Source organism: Rhincodon typus, chromosome 20 (assembly GCF_021869965.1).
Source record: "Rhincodon typus isolate 14 chromosome 20, sRhiTyp1.1, whole genome shotgun sequence".
In the NCBI taxonomy this organism is placed as follows: Eukaryota; Metazoa; Chordata; class Chondrichthyes; order Orectolobiformes; family Rhincodontidae; genus Rhincodon; species Rhincodon typus.
In genome coordinates, this window is record NC_063351.1 from 46,969,796 (window position 1) to 46,981,309 (window position 11,514).

The 11,514-nt window shown below is 42.6% G+C and overlaps 1 protein-coding gene across 6 annotated transcripts in view; it reads left to right on the forward strand.

Annotated features, from left to right (window-relative positions):
- LOC109924454 (sideroflexin-2-like) overlaps positions 1–10,834 on the forward strand; it is a 42,804-nt gene extending 31,970 nt beyond the window's left edge. For 2 of the 6 annotated variants that reach the window (XM_048608989.1, XM_048608987.1), the window contains one exon: positions 10,623–10,834. Coding sequence is in view for 3 of the 6 variants with exons in the window: in XM_048608987.1 (XP_048464944.1) it covers positions 10,623–10,677 (55 nt within the window). In the remaining 3 variants the exon portion in view is untranslated. Of the gene's footprint in view, positions 1–3,619; positions 4,393–6,724; positions 7,311–10,622 lie in introns of those variants that run through there. The other 4 variants (XM_048608988.1, XM_048608991.1, XM_048608990.1 and 1 more) reach the window with 2 other exon arrangements.
- Positions 10,835–11,514: the final 680 nt, after the last annotated feature.

An 11,514-nucleotide genomic window follows, 5' to 3' on the forward strand; every position in this document is an offset into this window, starting at 1 on the left:
ATTCTGACTCAGCGACACCGAAGGAGCATTGAGATATTTCCAAGTCACAGTGTGAGAGTGGAGTGGAGTGGAATGTGCAGGGGGTGGCATTCCCATCTGGCACCTGTCTTTGTTCTTCTTGGCAGTGGAAACATCTCCACCCAAAGCATAGTAAAAATGTGGATTTCACAAACACCAGGCGAGAGCCATAGTTGCATTTCAGGAGAAGCTAGATAAATGCATGAGTGAGCAAAGAATAGCAGATAGGGCTAGATGAAATAGGTTGGAAGAAGGTCAAAATGGAGCCCAAGACTTGGGCATAACATCCTGCCATAACATAATAGCCTGTTAATGTGCTGTAAATACCACATCATTCTATGTATATTTAACTTTGGTAAGTCATTAAGACAGATGGCTTCACACCTGCTGTCTATGTGTAACACCTCAGTACATTGTAGTTAATGAAACTGAATAACTGATGGGATGTATAACTGGCAGCAGGACATTACTACTCTGTTTCATGACCCCACCACTCCCCCTCCCCATCCCTCGCCAAAAACAATTTTACCCCAAGTATGTTTTCACTGTCCTGATGCCCCATCTCGAACACTTCCGGTTTTCTTGAACTGAACGTCAAAAGAGTTCCCTGTCTTTTTGTTAGTGCTTTTCATCCTGGAACTGGGAAGAATATCTGTATTGCACCAATACAACGTTCCCATTCACTTTTCCTAGCTGTCCTTTGACATACAAAGATTAAAATAAGGAGCAGGAGGAGGCTATTTGGTCTCTCAAACCTGTTCTGCTACTGAATAAGAGTGTGGCTAATCTCTTTGCAGTTCAACTTCCACGTTCCCATCTATGACCACCACCACTACCACACACCCCCCACTCCAATAACTGATTCTCCTGCCTAACAGTGTATTTACCTCCACCTGAAAAATATTCAATGGCTTGCCATCTGAGGTAGAGAGTTCCAAAGTCACACAACTCTGAGAGAAAAAAAATTCTCCTTATCTCCAATATAAAAGGACGAAGCCTAATTTTTTTTTTAAAACAGCACTTCTTAGTTCTGGGTTCACCCACCTGAAGAAGCAGTCTTTCCATAGCCACCTTGTCAAGACCATTCAGGACCTTGTTTACTTCCATCAGGTCAACCTCACTCTTCGAAACTCCAATGGAAACGAGCCCAACCTTTCCTCATAAGACAATGCACTCATTCCAGGTATCCATCAGTGAACCTGCTGTGTACAGTCTCCAATACATTTGTGGCTGTCCTTAGATAAGGAAGCCAAAACTCAACATAGGATTTGAGAATGGTCATACCAATTTCCTGCAGCATAACTTCCTTGCTTTTATGTTCAGTTCCTGTCACAATAAAGGAAACCACCCATTACCCTTCTCAATTACCTACTGTATCTATATATGAAATTTTTGTCACTTTTTATTTACTTGTGGGACACAGGCATTGCTGGCTTGGCCAATATTTACTGTCTATCCCTAGTTGCCCTTGAGAAGGTGGGGGGAGCTGCTTCCTTGAACCACTGCAATCCAATTGCTACAGATTTACCCACAATTCTGTTAGGCTGGAAATTCCAAAGTTTTATCCCAGTGATACTGAAAGAATGGTGACATATTTCCAAGTCAGGATGTTGAATGGCTTGGAGGAGAGCTTGCAGATGGTGGTGTTCCCATTTATCTGCTGCCCTTGTCCTTCGAGATGGAAGTGATCGTGGGTTTAGAAGGTGGTGGCTTAAGGACATCTGACAAATTTCTGAATGTATCTTGTAGACAGTACACACTGCTGCTACTGTGCGTTGGTGGTAGAGGGAGTGACTGTGGATGTTGCGCCAATCAAGTGGGCTGCTTTGTTGTGGACACTGTCAAATTTTTTGAGAGTTGTTGGAGCTGCATTCATCCAGATGGACAATAACACTTTGATCTCTCTGCACCTTGGAATTCTGAAGCTGTTCTCTGTTTAATTAACACTTTTTTTATTCTTCCTGCCAAAGTGAATAACTTCACATTTTCCCACCTTTACTCCATCTGCCAGATTTCCCAATCACTCAACCTATCTATGTGTCTGTAACCTCCTGAAGTCTGCTTGACACCACACTGTTGACCCATCCCGTTGACCCATCCCGGTGTCATCTGCAAATGTAGCTCCCATGTCTTCAGTCCCATCATCTAAGTCATTGGTATAAATTGTAAAAACTTGAGGCTCCAACATAGACCTCAGCAGGACTCCACTAGTTATACCCTGTCAATTCAATCAGAAAATGACCTATTTAAGCATGTTCAGTTTTCTGCCAGCCAGCCAGTCTTCTATCCTTGCTGATATGTTCCTGCATACACAACAAATTTCTATTTTGTACATTTATCTTTTAGGTGTCACCTTGTTAAATCTCACCTGGAAATCCAAGTACAGTACATTTCCAGGCTCTCTTCAATGCACAATATAGTTTACTCCTTCAAAGAATTCCAATAAGTTGCTTAAACATGATTTCCCTTTCACAAAACCATGCTGACTCTTCCTGATTACCTTGAGATTTTTCAAAATACCCTTTTGTAATCTCCATAATAATCAAATCTAACACCTTTCCCACAACAGACAAGCTAACAGGCCTATAGTTTCCTGTTTTCAGCCTCACTTACTTCTTGAAGAAATTAGTTACATTTGCTACTTTTCAGTCTGATGGAAGCTTTCTGAAATCTAAGGAATTTTGGAAAATGAACATCAGTGTATCAATTGTCTCATTAGCCAGCTCATTTAAGAACATAGGATGAAGTCCATCAGGACCCAGGGACTTATCAGTATTCAGTTCTATCAATTTATTAAAATTGCTTCCTTGGTGATTGTAATGACACCAAGTCCACCTCCCCCTTCCACCTCCTAATTTACAGTTATTATTGGAATATGTTTTGTACGCTGTATAATGAAGACAAGAAGCAAAGTATTTTTCCATGGTGTGGTCAATGAGGGAGATGATGACCGAGTGATATTATCGCTAGACTATTAATCCAGAAACTCAGGTAACATTCTGGGGACCTGGGTTTGAATCCTGCCACGGCAGAAAGTGGAATTTGAATTCAATAATTATCTGGAATTAGGAGTCTAATGATGACCATTGTTGATTTTTGGGAAAACCCATCTCGTTCACTAATATCCTTCAGGGAAGGAAACTGCCATCCTCACCTGGTCCAGCCTACATGTGACTCCAGACCCACAGCAATGTGGTTGACTCTCATCTGCCCTCTAAAATAGCCTAACAAGCCACTCAGTTCAAAGGCAACTAGGGACGGGCAATAAATGCTGGCCAGCCAGCAATGCCCATGTCCCACGAGTGAATTAGTTGATTTAATTTAAAATATTTCTTTTCCTCTGTGCTTTTTCCAACCTCTCTCCCGCCTGTTTGACTCCAGACACCCGGGTCAGCAGTGAGGAGACCCTGTGCATTAATCCTGGTCAATCTGAGGTCTCGCTTGCAGAGAGACATGGGCGACCTGTCACTTTTATGTTGGCAGCAAGATCGCCAAAGAGCAAGTCATTGGACATATGGCTGCCCTCTATTTGGTGCATGTTACACAGCTAATAGAGTTACTGCTGACTAAGGGCATGCATGCTTGCAATCCCTGCACACAGGTCCATGGCCATACTCAGCACTCTATCCTTCCAAGAGATGTCCAAGGCAGCCCTAGAGGTGAAAAGCTGTTGAAAGTGGAAGCAGAAGAGCATCTAATAGAAACCAATAAAATTCTAACAGGGTGGATGCAGGGAGGATGTTCCTAATAATCAGGGAGGCCAGAGCCCAGGATCACAGTCTAAGGATACAAGGTAGGCCATTTACAACTGAGCTGTGGAGAAATTTCTTCAGCAAGTGAGTTGTGCTACACCAAGTGGTTGAGCTAAACACTGAATGTTTTCAAGAAAGAGTTAGATATAGCTCTTGGAGCCAAAGGGATCAAACGGGATGGAGTGAAAGCTGGAGTAGAGTTCTGAGTTGGGTGATCAGCAATGATCATATTGAATGATGGAACAGGCTGAAAGGGCCAAATGGCCTACTACTGCTATTATTTTCTAAGCTTCTGTTGTTTAGTGCTTTTCTTGGTTTGCTTGTCTATGGGTCACTCCTGCAAAGGAGGGTACATGCACAAACCTGGTACACACAAAACTTTGGATTTGCTGTTGGTCCATACTTGGCTTCTGAACTTTAACATGAAAACTGCAGCCTTCACATTCTTGATGCTGATTTTGGCATCAAGGGTCAGTTTACTCGTAATGAAACAGCCACTTGCAGCTTAATTCACTCTGGATCATTTAAAAGTTTAGCCTCATTGTCTTGGGAATATGCAACTGTGGCGCGTTTGTGAAAGCAATAAACAAATGATAATGAGATAGTAAGAACCACGGATGCTGGAGCCTGAGATAACACAGTGTGGAGCTGGAGGAACACAGCAGGCCAGGCAGCATCAGAGGAGCAGGAAAGCTGACGTTTCGGGTCGGGAACCTTCTTCAGAAAAATTTTTCTGCCTGGCCTGCTGTGTTCCTCCAGCTCCACACTGTGTTATAACAAATGATAACGGATTTGTTAGGAAACCTGGTGTCTCAGTCTGCAGTAAAAGTGTTGGGACGGGGGTGGGGTGAGTTGGTAAAGAGGATATTATGGGCTGGATCTGACATGCTCCTGCAGGGTGTATTTTCGGATGGGTCACATATAAAATGGGATGGGTGCTCAGCCAATTGCCTTCCAACAATGCCCTCTCCTCCCACCGCAAACTCATCCCCCACAGAATGGACACTGAATAAATGATTTGGTAAATCTATCTTGTCAAGAGCTTGATTGAGTCTAAAGGATGGACAAGCAAGCTAAGATAAACACTCAACATGCAAATACAGAAAATATGTATGTGAGTAGGCCATTTGGCCCTTCAAGCCTGCTGTGCTATTCAATATGATACTAATCTTGCCCATACCATCAAACAGTCAGTGTGAAGGCAGCTGGTCAGCAATGGGCAATACTTTCTTTTCAAAGTTTGGAATAGGTGGGTGGATAGAAGGTGTGCCCTTTGATCATTGAGTGTGCCTCCTCCAAGAAGATAGAAACATTGCCCCTCCCTATTCTTTGAGAACACCCGTTGGCAGGAGGAAAAGGAATCAGAGAAAGGTGTGTTAGTGATTTTAAGGTCAAGGGCCACTTCCCAGAAGCACCTGCCAAACGTGTGGTTGAAGATGTGGCTCCAGGATCCGGTTTATCAGCCAAACAAGGACCCACAGAACTCCCCTGCCTATACATCAAAACCCACCCTCCCTCCTCCCACCACTCCCCAGAGTGGGCATCCCTGTCCCTGCCCATTTGCCTCCACCCCAGACTTACCACCCTTTAGGATCCATCTGCCTTGGCCTGCCTGGCAGTGTCAACTAGTGAGCTCTGGAGTTGTTGGCAGCTCCAGGGTGTGGTATGCCTTTCCAGGTGAGGGGCAGAGTTCCTATTTTCAGCCTGTTAATGTTGCCTGCATTAATGTTCTTCACTGATTGATCTTTGACCAGCTTCTTAGTCAGGGATAGGTGGGAGGGACTGAGCAGTCAGCACCACCCTGCCAAGGCCCACCTCTTAATATTCAGCACAATGTTTATAAAAAAAAAATCATCATTGGCAATCATAGAATCCCTACAGTGTGGAAGCAGGCCATACCAAGCCTCTGAAGGGCATCCCACCCAGACCCATCTCCCCTTCCCTATAACCCTGCAGTTTCCATGGCTAATCCACCCAGCCTGCACATCCCTGAACACAATGGGGCAATTTAGCATGGCTGATCCATCCTAACCTGCACATCTTTGGACTGTGGGAGGAAACCGATGCAGACACGGGGAGAATGTGTAAACTCCACACAGACAGTCACCTGACGCTGGGATTGAACCCAGGTCCCTGGCGCTGTGAGGCAGCAGTGCTAACCACTGAGCCAACGTGTCACCCCAATTGCTAATGAATAAGATTGCCCACCTAGGAAATTCTGTGTCACTGGTCCTGGATTCTGTGGGTCCTTGTTTGACTGATAAACCGGATCCTGGAGCCACATCTTCAACCACACGTTTGGCAGGTGTTTCTGGGAAGTAGCCCTTGACCTTAAAATCACTAACACATCTTTCTCTGAATCCTTTTCCTCCTGCCAACGGGTGTTCTCAAAGAATTGTGTCCCTTCATTCAAGGGCTTCCTCCACGTCGGTTTTCTCTGAATGAGAGTCTCCTTTGTGTTGACATATGACTAAGAGCTGCAGAGAAGTTTGATTTAAAAGGTGGCCAAATGCTGGCGATCAACCCTCGGTCTGGGAGAGAAGTTGTTGGGGCATGATTTTAACTCTGTGTCAGTGGATGGGTTTTGAATGAGTTAAAATCTCACCCATGGACTTGAGGGAACAGCCCTTTTTATGCACTGAATCTATATGCAATCATATCATAGCTCACTGAATCTCTCAAGGAGGATACAGACCACTGATCCAGGGTAAAACTGTATGAAAATATCTGTTTGCTCCCATCCCCCCAAGATCACCTTGAAGATCCACAATATAGTCTGAAGCCATCTGATTTGGTTTGGTTATATGAATTAGTTTGAGTCTGGTCTGCCATTCGATGATGGCTGATATGTCTCTCAAACCCATTCTCCTGCCTCCCCTCTGTAAACCTTGATCCCCTTAATAATCAAGGACCTATTTATCTCTGTCTTCATATCTCTGTCTTGGCCTCCACAGCTCTCCACAGGAATGAGTTCCACAGATTCACCACCCTCTGGCTGAAGAAATTCCTCCTCATCTCAGTTCTAAGCGGGCGTCCCTTCAGTCTGAGGCTGTGACCTCAGGTCCTATTCTCTGCTACTAGTGGAAACACCTTCTCACGTCCACCGTATCCAAGTCTGCGCGATCTTGAGAGACCAAAAGGAAAAATAACAGGGAAATAGAGTTTAGAGAATGTGAAGTTTCGGTTGCATTTTGAATGAAGACATCAGCTGTTATTCATTTTTCCTCTCACAAGGGTATTCCCCAGACATGGTTGTTATCAATAGGGGAGGAGACTCAGCACCACTCCTTGCAATTGCCTACCAGACCACTAGTCCCTCTTGGTTACACAGGATCATACACAAACAATACAGAAACTAAATTTACATTGCTCCACTGTCTTCATGCGAACTTTTGTACCGTTAATCATAAGAAACTTTACACTTTTCACAAGAAAGTGAATAACATAAAACAAAAAAACTCTGGTTGCTGGAGAGGATGTTGCCAGGGTTGGAGGGTTTGAGCTATAGGGAGAGGCTGAATAGGCTATTTTCCCTGGAGTGTCAGGGGCTGAGGGGTGACCTTATAGAGGGTTATAAAATCTTGAGGGGCATGGATAGGGTAAATAGTCAAGGTTTATTTCTCAGGGTTAGGGAGTCCAAAACTAGAGGGCATAGATTTAAGGTGAGAGGGGAAAGATTTAAAAGGGATCTAAAGGGAAATGTTTTCACACAGAAGGTGGTGCGTGTATGGAATAAATTGCCAGAGGAAGTGGTGGAGGCTGGTACAATTACAACATTTAAAAGGCATCTGGATGGGTATATGAATAGGAAGGGTTTAGAGGGATATAGGCCAAATACCTGTAATTTAGGATATCTGGTCAGCATGGATGAGTTCGACCGAAGGGTCATTTTCCATGCTATACAACTCTATGACTCTATCTGAAACAAAAGCAGAAATTGCTGGTGCAACTCAGCAGGTCTGGAAGCATCTGTGGGAAGAAACAGTGTTAACATTTCAAGTCCATTCACGCATCATCATTCTTTTTCTCTCCACCACCAGACCTGCTGAGTTTTGCCAGCAGTTTTTGTTTTGTTGACACAAGAAAGTGAGTAGGGACATGATCCCATTCATGAGGACAATGCAAGGCATAGTTTCAGCAAATAAATGGTTATTTAGTTTGGATTGAAGTGGAGTACAAAGGAAGACGAGCATTGATATAGTGCCGTTCATGACCACAGAATGCCCCAAACGGTGTTAAGACAATGAAGTACACTTGAAAGGTAGAGACTATTGCAACGTTGGCAGAAACATTTATAAATACAGAAAAACAATGTATCAATACTCTCAAGAATCAATTTATAGGGTGTCAGTTATCCTATTGAACTAATATTCCAGTACTAGTGATCTCATAACACAATTTTAAATTTCACCAAGCAGCTGGGAAACTTACAATTATCAGTAACGGTGGTTATGAGATCACAGATTATCATAAAAAGATGTCTGGTAAACTAATGTCTTTTAAGGAAGATAATCTGCTCTCCTTACCAGGTCTGGCCTGTATGTAACTAGCAGCAAGATATTAGTTACTCTTACCACCACTCAGAAATGGACTAACAACCTGCTCAGTTGTATCGGGCCAGCATTTATTGCCCATCCCTATCAGTAATCTTCAGATCTTGTAAGTATATAAACAAAAGTGAGAATAGGGATTGGGAGAACTTTGGACTGTACTTCCACATTTTGAAAGGGCATTGTATCATAGACAGTTGATGTGATGTTGATTCACCCCTTAAAACAGCATTTTGTTTTGTAAAAGAAACATCTATTCTGCTGGGATTATTAAATGATCATCATTGCAGGGCAGTTGAGTAAGGCTAAATGATAGAAAGAAACTAAACCGTACAGAACCTTCAACACATCCTAAAGCACTTCATACAACAAAACATATTAGGAAGGCTGTCCATGTTGCAAGGTTGTCAAACTCATCAGCAATCTGTGCATAGCACAGTCCCATGAACTGAATATAAATATTGAATTCACTGTGCATGATTTATATGTATTTTTAATATCCTTTCAATTTTGAAGTAGTGACATACGGGTTTTATTTTGTGTCTGAAGGATTTAATACCACTTGATTATCTTAGAGTAGGGAGTTGGTGATAGTCCCAGACCAGAAATATTTGGATATGATACTGAAGTGGTTTTTTGAACCTGTTTAAACTCAGATGTACAACAACTTCAGGAAGAAACTGTAAGATTTTGTAGAGCATGAGTATATCTGTACTTGATGGTGTTTAGAAGGATGAGGTGGGATCTGACTGAAAAGTACAGACTGAAATATAGTCCAACATTCTCCCAATCCCTATTCTCACTTTTTTTATACATTAGCAAGATTTGAAGATTACTGAGAGGGCCAGCATTTTTTGCCCATCCCTGTAACAACTGAGCAGTTTTTTAGTCCATTTCATAGGGATGGTATTTCAGAGGGATGGTAAGTGTTAACCATCTGGCTGTTGGTTATGTACAGGCCTGACCTGGTAAGGAGAGCAGATTATCTTCCTTAAAAGACATTAGTTTACCAGACATCTTTTTATGATAATCTGTGATCTCATAACCACCATTACTAATAATTGTAAGTTTCCCAGCTGCTTGGTGAAATTTAAAATTGTGTTATGGGATCACTAGTACTGGAATATTAGTGCAATAACATAACTGGTATCTGACAAATTGATTCTTGAGTATTAATACATTGTTTTTCTGTATTTATAAATGTTTATATTTATAAATGAGTCTCCTTCCCATTCATTAGATACTTTTTCCCGATTGATAACAACCATGTCTGGGGAATTCCCTTGTGAAAGGGAAAATGAATAGCAGCTGGTGCCTTTGTTCAAAACACAACTGAAACACCACATTCCCTAAACTCTATTTCTATGTTTTTTTTGTTTCAGTCTTTCCAGATCACCCATCACAGGGGATTAATTTTTTTTCTGCTCTTGCGACTTTTGCACTGACGTGACTTCACATATATGTCCAAATCTGGGCTATTATCAAGTTATGGTCGGGGTATTATTATGATGGGGAGGTGATGGCCTAGTGGTATTATCGCTGGACTGCTAATCCAGAGACCTAGGTAACATTCTGGGGACCTGGGTTCAAATCCTGCCATGGCAGACAGTAGAATGTGAATTCAATAAAATATCTGGAATTAAGAATCTAATTATGACCATGAATCCATTGCCGATTGTTGGGAAAAACCCATCTGGTTCACTAATGTCCTTAAGGGAAGGAAACTGCCGTCCTTACCTGGTCTGGCCTACGTGTGACTCCAGACTGACAGCAATGTGGTTGACTTTGAATCTGCCCTCTCGACAATTTGGGATGGGCAATAAATGCTGCGTAACCAGTGATGCCATCATCCCGTTAATGAATAAAGGAAAGTTCTCCCAGGCTGGCCCTGTGCCCAGCTTCGAGGGTGGAAACTCAAACCACTATTCCATGCCGCAGAGTAGTGGTTACTGCCTGCAACCCTGTGCTGGCTAATGTCAGAAAAAAGACAAAGATTTTCCTGGATGGATCTGTACAAGGCATCTTTTCATCTGGAGACACCCACCTCTCCCCTCAGCTGGTGGCCAGCACAAGACCAGATTTTGTTATCTGAATGAAACATGGCACAACCCTCACAGCTTCAGCTTTACTGGGTTTCTTACCTCAGTGATCGTGGGACCTCACCTTATGCAAATGAGTAGCTGTATTTGCCTACATTACGATAGCCACCGAACTTGGAGGATACAAGATTTTCTTTTGTGACTGTGGAATTGTTTCTCAGCTACATCTAAGAATGTTCTTTATTTCCGCATTTTGCCCATAGACCCTTGTGTTGGTCGGTGATGAGCTGGAAAACCACTTGCAGCTGTAAGAATTGAGATCAGTTCCAATAGCACCACAACTTGATTGTTTAAACACACAAGGATAAATAGTTTTAAAATGAGTGATAACTATTGATTTATTTTTGGACTGTTGTACTTTAAACCCTAAGGTTAGCCAACCACAAAAATAAATTCCAGAAGAGTTTCTAATTTATCATTGATGTTATGAAGTGTATTGGTGATCTCAAAGACGAGTGCTTAGGCATAAAGTAGTGCTTTTAAAAATGACTTCCTGCTTTCAGTAAGTAGCAGCTGTGGTCCCAGAGGGCCACTCTTTCATTACAGAGAGAGATGACTGGTGGTGGTTTAACCTGAGGGTTACCATGCCTCAGGCGAGGTGAGAGGTTGAGACACGGATGGTAACTACAGCCAATGCAGGAACTGAACCCACACTGTTGGCATCAAACTGCATTACAAACCAGTCAACCAAGCTCACCAACCACCAACTTTCATTGAGTAGACCTTAGTTGAATGGGTCAAAATTGAATGAAATAGTTCTGCATGTCCTACTCCCCCAGTTGATAGGAAAAGAACAACTCACATTTACATAGTGCCATATTCTCGTGGACATTTCAGGACACTTCACAGAACAGTCACCGTTGGTATGTAGGCAGTCATGATAGCCAAGTTGTACACAGCATGATCCCACACACAGGTGAACGGGTTGTTTTTGGCAGTGCTTGTTGAGGGAGGAAGATACATGGATGCAACTGAAAAGTGATCATGGGCAAAATGAGCATTTTTAACCATGATGCCAATATTATTGACCTCTTTCCTTTGGTTATGGCATTAAAACCAAGTTATTTGAAGGAACGATCCCCTGCAGATTGATGT